Source organism: Nyctereutes procyonoides, unplaced genomic scaffold (assembly GCF_905146905.1).
Source record: "Nyctereutes procyonoides isolate TBG_1078 unplaced genomic scaffold, NYPRO_anot_genome, whole genome shotgun sequence".
Classification (NCBI taxonomy): domain Eukaryota; kingdom Metazoa; phylum Chordata; class Mammalia; order Carnivora; family Canidae; genus Nyctereutes; species Nyctereutes procyonoides.
The window spans coordinates 26,249,073-26,263,503 of NW_026575042.1; the positions used below are offsets into that span (position 1 = coordinate 26,249,073).

At 39.6% G+C, this 14,431-nt stretch overlaps 1 protein-coding gene across 3 annotated transcripts in view; it reads right to left on the minus strand.

Annotated features, from left to right (window-relative positions):
* Positions 1 to 14,431, minus strand: part of PLCL2 (phospholipase C like 2) — a 186,916-nt gene that overhangs the window by 53,309 nt on the left and 119,176 nt on the right. For 2 of the 3 annotated variants that reach the window (XM_055320857.1, XM_055320859.1), the window contains exon 3: positions 13,220 to 13,423. The exons of the other annotated variant lie outside the window; for it this stretch is intronic. In XM_055320857.1, the coding sequence (XP_055176832.1) occupies positions 13,220 to 13,423 (204 nt within the window). The remainder of the gene's footprint in view (positions 1 to 13,219; positions 13,424 to 14,431) is intronic. 3 annotated transcript variants of the gene reach the window in all.

Sequence of the window (14,431 nt, forward strand, 5' to 3'; positions counted from 1 at the left end):
GCTAGTACTTCCAAAGGGTAAACATATATTATGAAATATGTAGGCAAAGGAAAGATTTGGTTATGGAGAATCCTAACATTGGTCAAAGACTTCCATAGACTCACAACAAAAACAGGGCTCCATTTTAGGAAATCAACTAAAAATTACTTAAGTACCATTCCACTTCCATTTAGCTAAATACCCAAATAGCCATTTCTATTTAAAAGATAAGATTTTTGGGGGGTGGGGCAAAAGTGTTTGCTTGCTTGCTTGCTTCTGGCACCAGATAAGTGACTTAAAAGCTAAAATTACTTTGTGCTCATAGGATGACATAAATGATGGTGTGACTCCATATGACCACCCCCTAGTGTAGGAGTGTCATGATTATAAAGAAAACTAGAATGACCAACACTGATTTTAAAGAAAATTCCAGAATTAAATATTTCTATAAGTTGATCAAGGATCTCCTATATAAAAATCTCAATATAAAAATCTAAACCATTTAGCTCTAAAGATTTGACTAATACTAAACGTAGTAGGGAAATAAATATTTTAAAGTACCTAACATGTTATTTTTAAGTTAATTGGTAATTAAGCTTGTAGAGTTAAACTTAACTCTGAACACATCATATTGTCCACCCACTGAGTTTACTGTGAGAGTAGTTTTCTTATGGTTCAGAATTTAAAATACCCTAATTAAGTTAGAAAGCCTTTAAAGCCATTATTAAGTGCTATTTTTATTCCTGATAAATTCAGATGGTAGTAAAATCAGATTTCTGGTATTAAAGGTGGTTATTTACATGGGGTAAGTGGCATTAATTATTTCACAGCAATCTGAGAGAATAGAAGTAAACAGAATGAACAACAGGAGCTGCTAAAACAGAGTAACAAGTGACAGATCCTGCAGTCCCCACTGAGGGAGAAGTTGGTGTGCGGAGGGCAGTCACCACCCGGCCCCCTGCAGACCGGATTGGTTTGGTGAGGCTGAGGGTGGAGCACTCCTACCCATGCCAAAATCAGGGAATAATGGATCCCCAGGCAGGGCTGAATTTAATTCCTCTCACGAGTATGAGGTCAAATGTAACAAACATATCAACAAGATGCAGGCTTCAAAGTTTATGTAGCGCCAAATGTTATTTATAGGAACACATCTAGCCGTGGAGAAAAATCACCACCTCATTATTCAAAAGGCTGTAGAAAACCACCTTTAAAATTTTTTTCTCGTTCATAACTAGGGACATAAAAGATTTTTTTTTTCAAAGAAAGGTCAGAAATGAACACACACTACTGCCCAAGAAAAGATGCCAGGGTGGTTCGAGTAAGTGCCTACCATCACATTTTCTCAGAAACAATTCTGAAATATATAATTTTTAATATAAACTGGTTATCACAATAGCTTCATTTCACGGAGTTGGTTCCACACAAATTATCCTATTTCTTAGAGAGTTGTCTTCTAAACTGTGATAGCACATCCATCCAAAGAGTACATGTCCACAAAAACAGAGGCGCTCATCATTGCATTTACAAACAAATCTATGTATTACCACTAACAATTTTATACAAATATCTGATGTAATTTCAATCTTTTAAACTCAACTCCAAATTATACTTGCAACACTACTGAGTCCTAAAGGGAATAGCATATGCTGTTCTAAACCACACAAAAATGGGCAGTAATAAATCAAGTTAATCTGTGAATGGATCTCACATTTAGAAAGTCAGGGTATGATATAAAAAACATCAAAATGCTAAACAATAAAATCATATTTTCACTGTAACTTACATGTTTTCTAAACTCTAACCTGAATATGGACAACAGTGGGACACAATGAAACATTAAACAATCCATCCTTTTGATCAATCTTTGACAAAAAGACTTTTGAAAAGAAATTCACATGTGTGATTCTTACTTGTTAATTGTAGCCAGCCTTTGAGGCCAGCACTGGTAAAATAATCACTCAGGCAAATGATTTCCATTTAACTGGCTGGAGAATATTCTGAACTCCAAATGGAGCCAGACACGAGGGCGAACTGCAGGCTCAGATGGCAAAGGCAGCCACTTCTCTAAGTACAGTGAAGAACCACCATAGGCTTCACATCCCCAACTCCCTACCTGGTCAGAAATTGCCACTGTTAGGAAAACTAATAAGCTAAACAGTGAAAATGCATTTCCTGGGTCCTCCAATGGAGTGTGGCTCAGGTAGTATGTGGTGTTTCAAAGTAGAACCCACATTCGGGGAGCTCCAGGGTTGTCATCTCAGGTTTCTGCAACCTGACAGAGATGACGATGAGCACATTGATTTCTCTTCCAAAGTAGCTGCCAAAGCCACCTCTGTGCCAACAGCAAAGGTTAGAGTGTTGAGGAGACACACAGCCATCTTCTGGGTCCAAAGTGAGAGGACCAGAGGGCTCCCAAGCACAAGGTAAGAAGCAGGCTGAATCCATCAGTGAGCTATGAAGGGCATGTTTTAGGTTCTAGGTCAGCTAATCTTCATCTCAGTGAATCTAAAAGGATCTGGAACTCATAAGCTGTATAAAGACATACAAATAAATTACCATGCACTGAAAGCCAATTAGGTTCTTTGCTTCTTTGATCATCACTTTTCTGTTTGAAAAGGATTTCCACATAAGAGGACACATTATAAAACTAGATGCAGAGATGACACCATTCTGTGGATACTACAAAATAACTCCAAACTTTAAGATGTCAGATTCTGGACGTTATAAAAACTTTCTTTTTTTTAAAAGAGCTGTATAGTATTAATAGTGTTTGATGGATGTTTTAGTAGCAAATCAAAATTTTTTATTCTGGAACACTTTAATTGCTAGAAGTACATAGGCTTGAAGTACATGTCCTTAGAGTTATTTTTTTCGCCCCTTTTTCTTGCTTGGCAATTACTAGACATAACTTCTTCATCAATCCAAACACACCGAACAGATGCCACTGTTTCAAGATGCTCTAAGAAGAATGTTATTCACCTAACAATAGTGAAAGTTACAGAGAACAATCTGGCTCTATTTCTCTTGATGATCATAATATAATCCCTTTTGCTGGTGGGGTTCTTAAAGTTGTCACATCATACTTCTAACTCTACCTTCTGACTCCTTTCTGAAACACCCGGGTCTCTCTCTAGCTGACATTTCAGGACATCTGTCTTTACATCCAGAGGATGGGCTGCAGTTGGGAGGGAATGCTGACATCTGGGAGACTGCAGCAGGAACATAGGTGCTTTGGGAAGAGTGTAAAGCTGTTTTTTTGTTTTTGTTTTTTCCCATATGTATTGCCATATATAAGAAGCCATTTTGCCCTGGGGGCTTTCCACCTATTCAAATGGTTAGTTTTCAAGCTCTGGGCAAAGTGCAAGTCATTTATAAAAACAAATACTTCTCTGAGCGGAAGGCAGATGCTCAACCACTGAGCCATCCCAGGATCCACAATCCAGTCCTACATCGGGCTCCCCGCAGGGAGCCTGCTTCTCTCTCTGCCTATGTCTCTGCCTCTCTCTCTATCTCTCATGTATAAATAAATAAAATCTTTAAAAAATACTTCTCAGTTTTAAAGGTCAAGTTAGACTTTTATTTGGGTTCCCACCAGAATTACAGGCTTGAAAGTCAAGATTTTTGTCAAGGAGAAATAATTTTCCAAATTATTTTAACATAGGAAGAATCACCCCATAGATCACAAAGCTTCATGCCCTAGGGCAGAGGAGACTGGCCTTTCCCCTCCCAAGGCTGGGCTGAAGGCTGGCAGCTGGAGGAGGAAAGGAACAGTGGAAAAGTTAGAAGTCTATCTCTTGTAGTCTCCAGTGATTGGAAATGGAGCTAGGGAATCACTCCACTGCACGGATGAGTCTCAAGGTGAATAGGGGTAAAGGCGAGGATGACAAGGTTTAGAATGATATTCTTTGGTGAGGACACAGGAAGAAGCCTCCTGCAACCATTCCCTTCCAGAAGCAGAGGGAAAGAGACAAAGTCTGGGAGACTGAGCATTTTCCCTAAAGAGCTGAGAATTTACAGGCCAAAGTGGATAATGTAAATTGATGCAATGGATTGAGTTCACCAAACTGAACAGAAATTGGGGAATACCCACCTCTGTCCTGAGAGAACGAGAGAGAGAGAGAGAGAGAGAGAGAAGCTACATTTCTCTTTGCCCTCTGAGTTGAGTGTGAGGTTTGCACTCAGATTCTACCCCAGAGGCACAGCTCATGGAGGTCTGAGCCAGAACACTGGCCACACGAGGGCAAAGACTAGTGTGGCTTCCTCCACTGGATGAACTTTTATTTATTCAAAGTTAAACAGAGACAAAAACTTTACTGAATAAACTAGGATAAGGAAGCTAAACACTTCCTCACAGCTTTGAAAAGCCACCAATGTACATCGTGACTAACCAAAAGAACTGTATTATTTACAGAGCAAGGATAGCATTTTAAATATGCATGCAGTCCTTTCTTCCTTCCTTCCTTTCTTTCTTTAAAAAAAAAAAAATCTCCTGGAAGGGTCCTTGACAGAAAAAATAACTTAGCAAACAATCTACCTTTACCCAATGCAGGAACATGAAATACTTCTGGTCAAGAAGAGATTATATCAAAAATAAACTCTGAAGGAATATAAGACCAAAATCCAAAATATAATGTAGGATTTGATGGGAACAAGGAATTTCCCTGCTCTTGCAGTAAAGAAAAAAAAAAAAAAGATCGCAGTATTTCAATGATCTTAGTTTTTTGTTTTTTTTTTTTTAAAGATTTATTGATTTATTTATTCATGAGAGACACACAGAGAGAGACAGAGACATAGGCAGAGGGGGAAGCAGGCTCCCTGAGGGGAGTCCGATGTGGGACTCGATCCTGGACCCTGGGATTACGTCCTGAGCTGAAGGCAGACACTCAACCACTGAGCCACCCAGGCGTCCGTAATGATCTTAGTTTTATCAAAAATGCAGTAGTGTTCTTCTGCATAAAGCATAAGTTTAGAAAGAATTTCCCTAACTTTTCTGGAGCTTTAGGTTTCAGATATATTTTATACATATTTTCTACCAGATTCAGTGAAATAAAAATATTAAAATAATATATTCAGTTTGAAAAATAATCAATCTTGCTCTGCCACCTTTAAAAAGAAAAAGAAAGACTCTAAAGAGAGAAGTAAAACAGTAGAGACTCCACCAAATACACGGACCCAAACCACTGCGGGGTAACAGTGCCCCAGGTGGCCTTGGTTCAAACGAAATCCACCCCAGAACAGAAATGATGCCAAGCACAGGCTCCCATTTCTCATTTACCAATATGACTGGACAGCACCAACCATATCACTGTTTCCTAGCTTACTGAGAAATTTTAAATCAGACTGCTGATATGTTAGATGACACAGTGGCTTGCTTAATACCATTTATCATTTCTTGCCTGAAGACACCATCTGACAACATGTTGAACTCCATTAAGGTTTTCATGTCTGTTCTCCCAGAAAGTTTGGAGCTAGGTATCAAATGTAGCTCTAGTTTGATAAAAACTGCAATATGATGAAGTCTCTTTCAAGGGGATTGTCAGCCCTTAAAATGCTTCTCTTTCCTCAATTGCTCATTGCTTAGTATCTGGGGCGTGTGTGTGTGTGTGTGTGTGTGTGTGTGTGTGTGTGTGTGTGTGTGTAAGAAAACTTCTGAAAATGTGCTCTTTGGTATCTGTGGAGACATGTGAAACTAGAAAACTGATCAGAAATAAATTCTATAATCACCACTGTGTGCACATCCTAAACATTATCTTCCAAAAGTTTCTTGAATCTCCCTCCATCTGATTACTGAGTGGTAGCCTGCTACATCTGATCTAATCACAATGTGATGCTGTCATCACACCGTATCTTTAACATTTCTTTTCCTTTCCATTGGCTTAGCAGCCTGAACTGTTTTGGAGTGGCTCAGCTATATGGTTTTGATGACTCCAGGGAAACTGCTTTTGGACACATCATTGGCTGGACCTCCCCTGTCAGTGAATTAGACTATATAGCCTTTGGGTTTCTGATCTTCCCTCTGCAGGATATATCCATCTTTCTGTCTTTCTCCCTCCCTCCCTTCTTCCCTCCCTTCCTCCCTCTCTCTCCTCTCTCTCCTCTCTCTCTCTCTCTCTCTCTCTCTCTCTCTCTCACACACACACAGACACACACACACACATCTAAGCTCAGCTTCATCCTAAAGCATAATAATTTATCTGGTCTTTTTTCTATAGTTACAAAAGTTCGGAAGGTTGACACCTCCAATTAAAAGAAGCTTTTAATGTCAAGTTCTGAGGCAGTAGAGTGATAAAAGGAGCCACAAAGGAGACAGGGATCAATAGCAGCCTTATTATAGATCATCTCTGGCTTGGTCCAGATGGGCCGACTCCATTAATTATGAAGTGTGATTTATCTCCTCACCGCACTAATCAGTGGCAAGACAAAATACATGAAATCACACCAAGAAAATAAAGCAGAGGGCTCCTGATGTTGCATGCCAATTGCTAACATGTCTGTGTATGAAAGAAACCCTTCATTTCACATATTTTATTTAAAGAAACTTGTTTTTTTAAAGAAATATTTAAAGTAATGAATTAGAATGGACTACTCTGTAATTTATCTAAAAAACATTCAGAGAGCAAATAACACCCTCCTAGACAAAGCATCAGAGTATGCTTTCTTAATTAAATGTGAAAGCAATTAAAATCAAGATTTTTTGTGAAGCTGTAAAAGATCAAAACAAACTAATTTTAAATAGAAAGTAGATACAAAGGTACTGCAAAGGTAAGAATGAAGTCCTGTATAATCTCTGAACAGATGGGGGCTGCCCGAGTGTCCATCACTGTGCACATGAACAGCCCTACTGCCTGGAACAGAATCGGGCAACATTTTCTTTACTGTTTCTTCACTCCTTTCATTCCCTACCATTCCACTGCCAATTTAATTACTGTGACTGAAGCGTATTCTATATTACAGAAAATCACAGCAAAATCAAGGAAAAAACCTTTTTCTTAAAAACGTTGTTGGCTCTTTTAAACAAATTTTAGGTGTACAATACATTTCTGTTGACTACTGGCATGAAGCTGGGCAGCAGGGCTCTGGGGCTTAGTCATCAAACTTAATGGGAACTATGCCTGTTGATTAATAACTCCATTCTCCTTTCCTCCGGCCCCTGGGAACTACCATTCCAGTCTCAGATTTTATAAATTGGACTATTTTAGATACTCCACATAAGTGTAATCATGTAGTACTTATCTTTCCATGTCTGGCTTATTTCACTTTGAATATCGTCCTCAATGTCCAATGAAAAAAAAATTTTAAAGGGAACCTTCATTTTATACAACATTTCCAATGTCTTCTCTCTAAAGAAGAATGTTGACTCCCTAGTCTCTATATTTTAGTATAGATCTTACCAAAAAATTAGAAATTTTAAGTCTGAAATCAGAAACTAATAGGTAGAGAGCTGAATTATTACTTTCATTAATACTAAAAGGAAAAAAAATACTAAAAGTATGGTAAAAGTCACTTTCATTTAAAAAGATGATGAATTAGATCAGTGATATTGATGGGAGGGGAAGGTTTATTACATTGAAATGCCAGTGCAGATGTATCCTTAAGAGCACTGTGTGCTCTTAAGAGTATCCAGTTATTCACTAGAATGTCTTAAGCTCAGGTTACATAATCCTTATTTTCTCCCACCAGCTTGCTTTTAATTGCATTAGAGAACAAGCTCAAGTTTGATATTTTATTGTGAACAGTGACTACATTCAAGTTCATTTATATAAATTTTAAGTAAAATGTTTTGTTTTCTGAAGTAATAGTATAAAAGCTATGTTCAGATGTGGAATCTGATCTAACTATTGAAATACTCTTCCTTAGTTTAAGCTCATCGAATCTGTCTTTTAACCTACACCAAAGTATGAAAAATGAACTATGGGGATCCCTGGGTGGCACAGTGGTTTGGCGCCTGCCTTTGGCCCAGGGCGCGATCCTGGAGACCCGGGATCGAATCCCACATCGGGCTCCTGGTGCATGGAGCCTGCTTCTCCCTCTGCCTATGTCTCCGCCTCTGCCTCTCTCTCTCTCTCTCTCTCTCTCTCTCTCTATCATAAAATAACAAAATAAAATATAAATAAAATAAAATAAAATAAAATTAAAATAAAATAAAATAAAATAAAATAAAATAATGAACTATGTTCCATCTTCATGAGGAACAAGAATCAAAAACACATTACCTCTTACTTGGGAGAATCCCACATAAACAACTTTAGATTATTATTACTGAAGGTATCTGGGCTTTATCTGTCTGTTGATCACTCATCTACATACCACACATAGCTAATTTCCCTGACCTGGATTGCAGAAAAAACATGGGACAAGAGAATCCTCAAGCTCTAAACCAAGTTACACCACTAATTTGATGAGCCACAGGGGTTCCATTTTATCAACAGCAAAATGAAGGCACTCATCACGCGGTCTCCAGGCTCTCTTTCATTCTCGGCCTCCAAAGTGTAATGCCGGAGTCCAAGCCTGGCTCTGTACCGCTCAGAGATATGCGGGAACTACCATGACCCTAACATGAATGTCCCAGAATATGTGCTTCCACATTTCTGAGTATGTTTCACTCCATGAACTCAGCTTTGAACAGCCTCCTTCTGATCACCTCTAGCTATTGAAATGTGACTCAGTCTTAAAGGTCTAGCTCAAAGGCCAGTATTTCCCTGGAGTCCTCCTTATCCTTAAACCTGAAACTGACTATTCTTGCCCAATAAACATCCAAACAGTTTGTTTCCATATTTTAAAATACCTGTTACATATCATCTTATATCTACAGATACACTTTATCTCATCTACTAAACTATAAACACCTCAAGGGGAAAGAAGGCTTATTTGTCTGAAAACACATGGCCATTCCCACTCTCTGTACCAGCACAGTCTGTGTTTTCAACAACCCTCACCACCAATCTGCCTAGTTAAGAATGTGTCGGTACTTCTCTTCTTCCTCTACTCCTGAATGGCTTTGACACCTGCATGGGTTTTTTGTTTTGTTTTGTTTTTACCTGCATGGCTTTGACCCAGGGTTAAACCTCACCACTTCCACGACCCCAAGGAGGGACCACACATAGGGTAAAACCACAGTTTGGGCAGTTTAGAAGTTCTATTTGTTGGCGGTAATCATAGGAGCCATTAGGACAATCTAGGGGCCACGGAGTGGGTGACCATACAACTAATTACCTAAACAGGGACATTCTAGGAGTTAAAGGGAGAACTATTAATAATTATTCTGGGTCTACAGGTAGATCAGCAGGAAGACCAGAATGTGTGGTCACCCTAGACATGGGCATTCTCTTCTAGCCTCCAGAATGGTTGACAAGTTGTTCACATTTCCATGATCAATTCCTTCTTTTCATTCTCCATTTTCACAAAGAAATTGGCATACTGATGTACTGGCTTATTAATAAGAGTTTAGACACTGAACAGTAATCACAATCATGATAGCATAAATACATATCTGCACACTCTTAGGAGAGACCATGCCACAGCCCTGTCCTCCCCACAGGACAGGCTTCAGCAGTGTAGACCAGCAATGACACAGGAGTTCTGGAGGGGATTTCTCACACTACTCTTACTTCTCATTTAGAGACTTCATGCGATAAATGGGAAGTCAACAAAATGAAATAAGATCTTATTTCCAAGGTTAATTTTGGGTAAAGCTCAATATAACATTATAAAAATAAAGAGCTATATTTAAAGTTACAGACTGTCCAAGATCCTAGCATACTTCCCATCAATATTCCTTTAGCTGGCTTTAATAAACTCATGGTCACAAAGTAACAAACCATTAAGTCACTAAAAAAGGGGGACTATAAAATATAAGTTATTGCTGTACCACGATTACAGTTTTTAAAATTCAAATTATAATAATCTGAATTCAATTTTAAATATTTTATGGCTTAGCTTTTCCGATGGAGTTAAAACACAACAAATCAATACAGCGAGGGGTATTACGCAGCAGAGCTATCTATCTCAATTAAGCATTATGTAAAAGTAATTCCACATTAAGTAATTTCTTAAAGAGTAATTTAAAAAATGTGAACAAGCTAAAACATCCTGTCTTATCACTTCTGTAACAACATAACTATAAAGCTATGTGCAAACAAGAGTTGTGTAATAAGAGTTATCATTTAGCAGCCCAGAAAGAGGAAGGGGCAGGGAACCAGGGAGCACTGAGTGATTCCTATGAACACTGTGATGGGTGCTGGGAGATTGCCAGCATCTAGAAGCCTCTTTACCACGAACCCTGAGAACTTCCTGCTTGAGGTCAGCACCCAGCCCTTGGACTAGGTCCTGGGGCCTGACCCCTGTCTAGTCCACCCTGTTATCACCCACGTGGGGTGCTGCTCCCCCACTTTCAGGAAATTTCTGTTAAAAAGGTTACCATGAAGAAATGTCACTGTGGGACTGGCATGGAAACCAGAGAAACACCAAGGGTCTAAGTCATGTTAGATTCTGGTGAACAAAACAGGTCTACAAAATGTCTAATGATTTTATTTGTAGCTTAAGAAGCATTTATACACATCAGCTACCTCTTCTGTTTTACGAGAAGGTGGGAACTAATCAGGTGGCCTCAGCCTCAGGCATGAAAGAGCTCTTCAAACTTTTCCATTTTACCTCTTTTCCCATCTTTCCACTTCTCACTGCAAAGGAGCAGAGCATAAGCTTCCTGTGTTTTGTTCCCCAGTGGCTTCCACTACCTTCTAGCCGACTGGATGACTCCTTGAAGAAAGGGGCCATTCATGCTCATTCTTGCAGCTCCTGCAGCACCCAGCACAGTGCTGTCCCCAGTATTTAGATGCATTTGCCCCTAGCCTGTCTTCTTCCTTCAGGTTGACTGCCACCCTCTGAGGTTTGCCTGCAGTGCCCACCGTCTGGGCCTTTATATCGCTCACCATGCCATGAATTTTAAGCTAGAAATAGTAAGGACTGATATGTACCTGCTAAAATGTGTGGTATGCACAGGAATCAAGGAAAAAGGCAGGTAATGAACCGACAAGCCTGAAGACTTGATTGAATAAGATCAAGAAGTGATGAAGATCAAGTCCATCGACAGAGGAATGGATAAAGAAGATGTGCTATATGTATACAACTGAATACTACTCAGCCACCAAAAAAAAAAAAAAGAAAGAAATCTTGCATTTGCAATGACGTGGATGGCACTGGAGGATATTAAGCTAAGTGAAGAAGTCAATCAGAGAAAGACAATTATCATATGATCTCACTCATATGTGGAATTTAAGAAACAAAACAGAGGATCACAGGTGAAGGTAAAAAAATATAAAATAAGACAAAACCAGAGAGGGAAACAAACCATGAGAGACTCCTAATCATAGGAAACACAGAGGGTTGTTGATGGGGACGGAGGTGGGGGGGGTAACTAGGTGACGGCATTAAGAAGGGCATGTGATGTGATAAGCACTGGTGTTAGAGAAGACTGATGAATCACTGAACTCTACCTCCGAAACTAATAATACATTATATATTAATTAATTGAATTTAAATAAAATTTTTTGAATGGTAAAAATCTAATCAATGGGGTTTGGAGGGATCCCTGGGTGGCGCAGCGGTTTGGCGCCTGCCTTTGGCCCAGGGCGCGATCCTGGAGACCCGGGATCGAATCCCACGTCGGGCTCCCGGTGCATGGAGCCTGCTTCTCCCTCTGCCTGTGTCTCTGCCTCTCTCTCTCTCTCTCTCTCTCTGTGACTATCATAAATAAGAATAAAAAAAAATTATTAAAAAAATGGGGTTTGGAGAACTTTTGCACTGATGAACATGTATCAGGAAGGTGGCACACCCCAAGTCCACAGGGTCAGAAGATCCTGTGCTTGGAATCCTTCCAGACATCATCCTATGTACCTCTCATCTGGCTGTTCATTTGTATCCTTTACAACATCCTTTTATAATAAATTGGTAATAGTAAAAATTAAAAAAAAAATAAAAAAGAACAAAAGGCATTTATTTAGAACTTTCCTTTTTGGAAACAGTACCCTCTGGTCAAGTCAATTTGTGAAACAGAGCATACTCTGTCATCCTCTTAGGACCTCAGTGTGTCGGCAAAGAAAAGGCCTTAAGATGTCCTGCAGTAAAGACATATGATTAATTCCGTTCAAACAGTATTCCCCTAAATTATTTTACCAGAGAGCCCTTTCTCCCATGTGACATTTACTCATATCCTAAGAAACCAAGGTTCCTCTGAACACTGTGGGAAATGCTGGCCTAATCTGTTTTTTCGTTCCTTTGAATTGTATAAAACCTCTGAATTAAAGCTTTCAGATCAACTTATAGAAGAGTAAAAAATATTTGTCAAGGCTTATGATGCCGATCCCATTCTGTCTGTAACCACAGAGGCTACATCAGGCGAAGCCTAGTGTTTGGTGGTGGTAGGCTCATGCATTGTGAAAACTCTGAGCACGAGCACAGTCTGGCCCATCTGGGAGAGGAATGACCAACCCCCCACCCCCCCAAACCTCACAGGCTGGAGAGCAACTGCCAGCACTCATGGGTGCTGACAGCCTCAACTACATTGTGGGCTCCGAACAGTGTTGCTTACCCACTAATTCTCCCTTAAAGCTACGATAAGTCAAAAAGTTACAATAAGAGCAGGATATCATTAATGAAAATGCAAGATACATGTAAGCACAAAAATGTAATATTCTCGGTATCCCGAGGATAGCTCATTAACGTTAAGTTGATTACAAATTATAGGTATCTCAGAGCAGCTGCTGCAAGGAAGGAAAGCATCACACATTATAATCATGTGATGGAAGCAATTGCCTTTAATGGTGTTTAAAATTTATTTTAGAAAAAATTAAATTTCTCACTTTTACTAGTCTGAAAAATGCATACAAAATAAAAATGAGCAAATCTATGGTTGGTTGAAGAAAAGATAAAAAAAAAATTCTTTGCCATATACATGTAGAAGATAGCATATGCTTTAGAAATCAGTTCAGATAATATTCTTGGAAACCTAACTGCTATTTAATCCAACTGAGGCAAGTGTCTCTGAATCCCGCTTTCTAAAACAACAATAAAACACTGAAGCTCTTTTGAATACAGCAAGGTCAGAGGAATAATTGTTCCAACATAGGTAAATGAAGCATGAAGTAGGAGAGCACACCCTAGAAGAGTGCCTAAGTATGTCTGGTGTATTATCTTAAGATATCTTCCTCACCCAGGCTCCATAAAAGTACAAAGAACAACTCACCATGTCGTAAGTTGTTACAATCTTCTTTAGAACCTCAGGCACAATTCCCTGCAACTCCATCGTGGGATATTGCTCACTCAGATTCAGGACCACCAGGGGCGTGTTATCAGGTCCCAGAAAGCGGGGAGACACCGCCAACATGCACTGCATGAGATTGGCCACAGAGGAGAGGCCACACAGTTCCTTGAATGACACCACTGCATTCTGTTAGTGGAAAGAAAGGGGGCACTTTGTAATTAACCAGAGGTTTTCATTTCTTATGGATATTCTGCTTGATATGCTTGATTATACTTGAACTGCCGGATACAACCGTTATTAGCACTGTCACAACAGAATTAAGTAATGGCTATTTTCCAAAGTAAATAGAGTTACAGACGTTTTCAATACCAGTTTATCAAAAGTATAGAAAATGCAAGTAAGTAAAATTCATCTAAAGGGTAAAGCCTCTTTTCAGATCAAAGTTCACAGTGGTGCTAAGGCTGATGTGCAATCAGGAGCAAACGAAAAGAATGGCTTCTGCATGCAAAAAAGTAAAGAAAAAAATCGAATCGGGTTGCAAATAAATCTCTCGCCTGTTTATACTGGTTCCAAATCTAAAGGATTTTTTTTTGGGGGGGGGCTTAAACAACAAATGTATTGTCTCAGTTATGGAGACTAGAAGTCTGAGATCAAGGTTTTGATATGGTTTGTTCCTCTGAGGGCATGAAAGAGAGACTGCTCTCTTTCTTAGCTTTGGAAGTCTTGCGAAGGCAGACATCTACCAGCCAAGGAGTACCAGACTGCCGGTAAACCACCAGAAAAACTAAAGGAATTTTGAGGACACTCCAGTTTACCTGAGAGAACAGCCCAGCACAAGACCTTCCCCTATTGGCATGTCCACTGACTGCAACTTTCCTCCCCCCCACCCTTTTCTAATCACCAGAGCTATGCCATTAAAATATCTGATAAAGAAAACCCCTTGACACTGTCAAATGCCCTGGGTTGCATTCTTGGAGCACCTCCCAAGTGCAAAAGGCATACCTAGAGCACATCACCTCACTAAAGCCCATCAACCAGCTCCGCTGTGGGTGAGGAAATGGGAGTCTCGGCTCTAAGCTCTCTAAGGTCACGCAGCTGGTGAGTGAAGGAGCCGAGATTTTACCTCCAATCTGTGGATGCTGAGGCCTATGCTTTTAATCACTGTGCTGTAACAACTGGTAAATTCTAACCAAA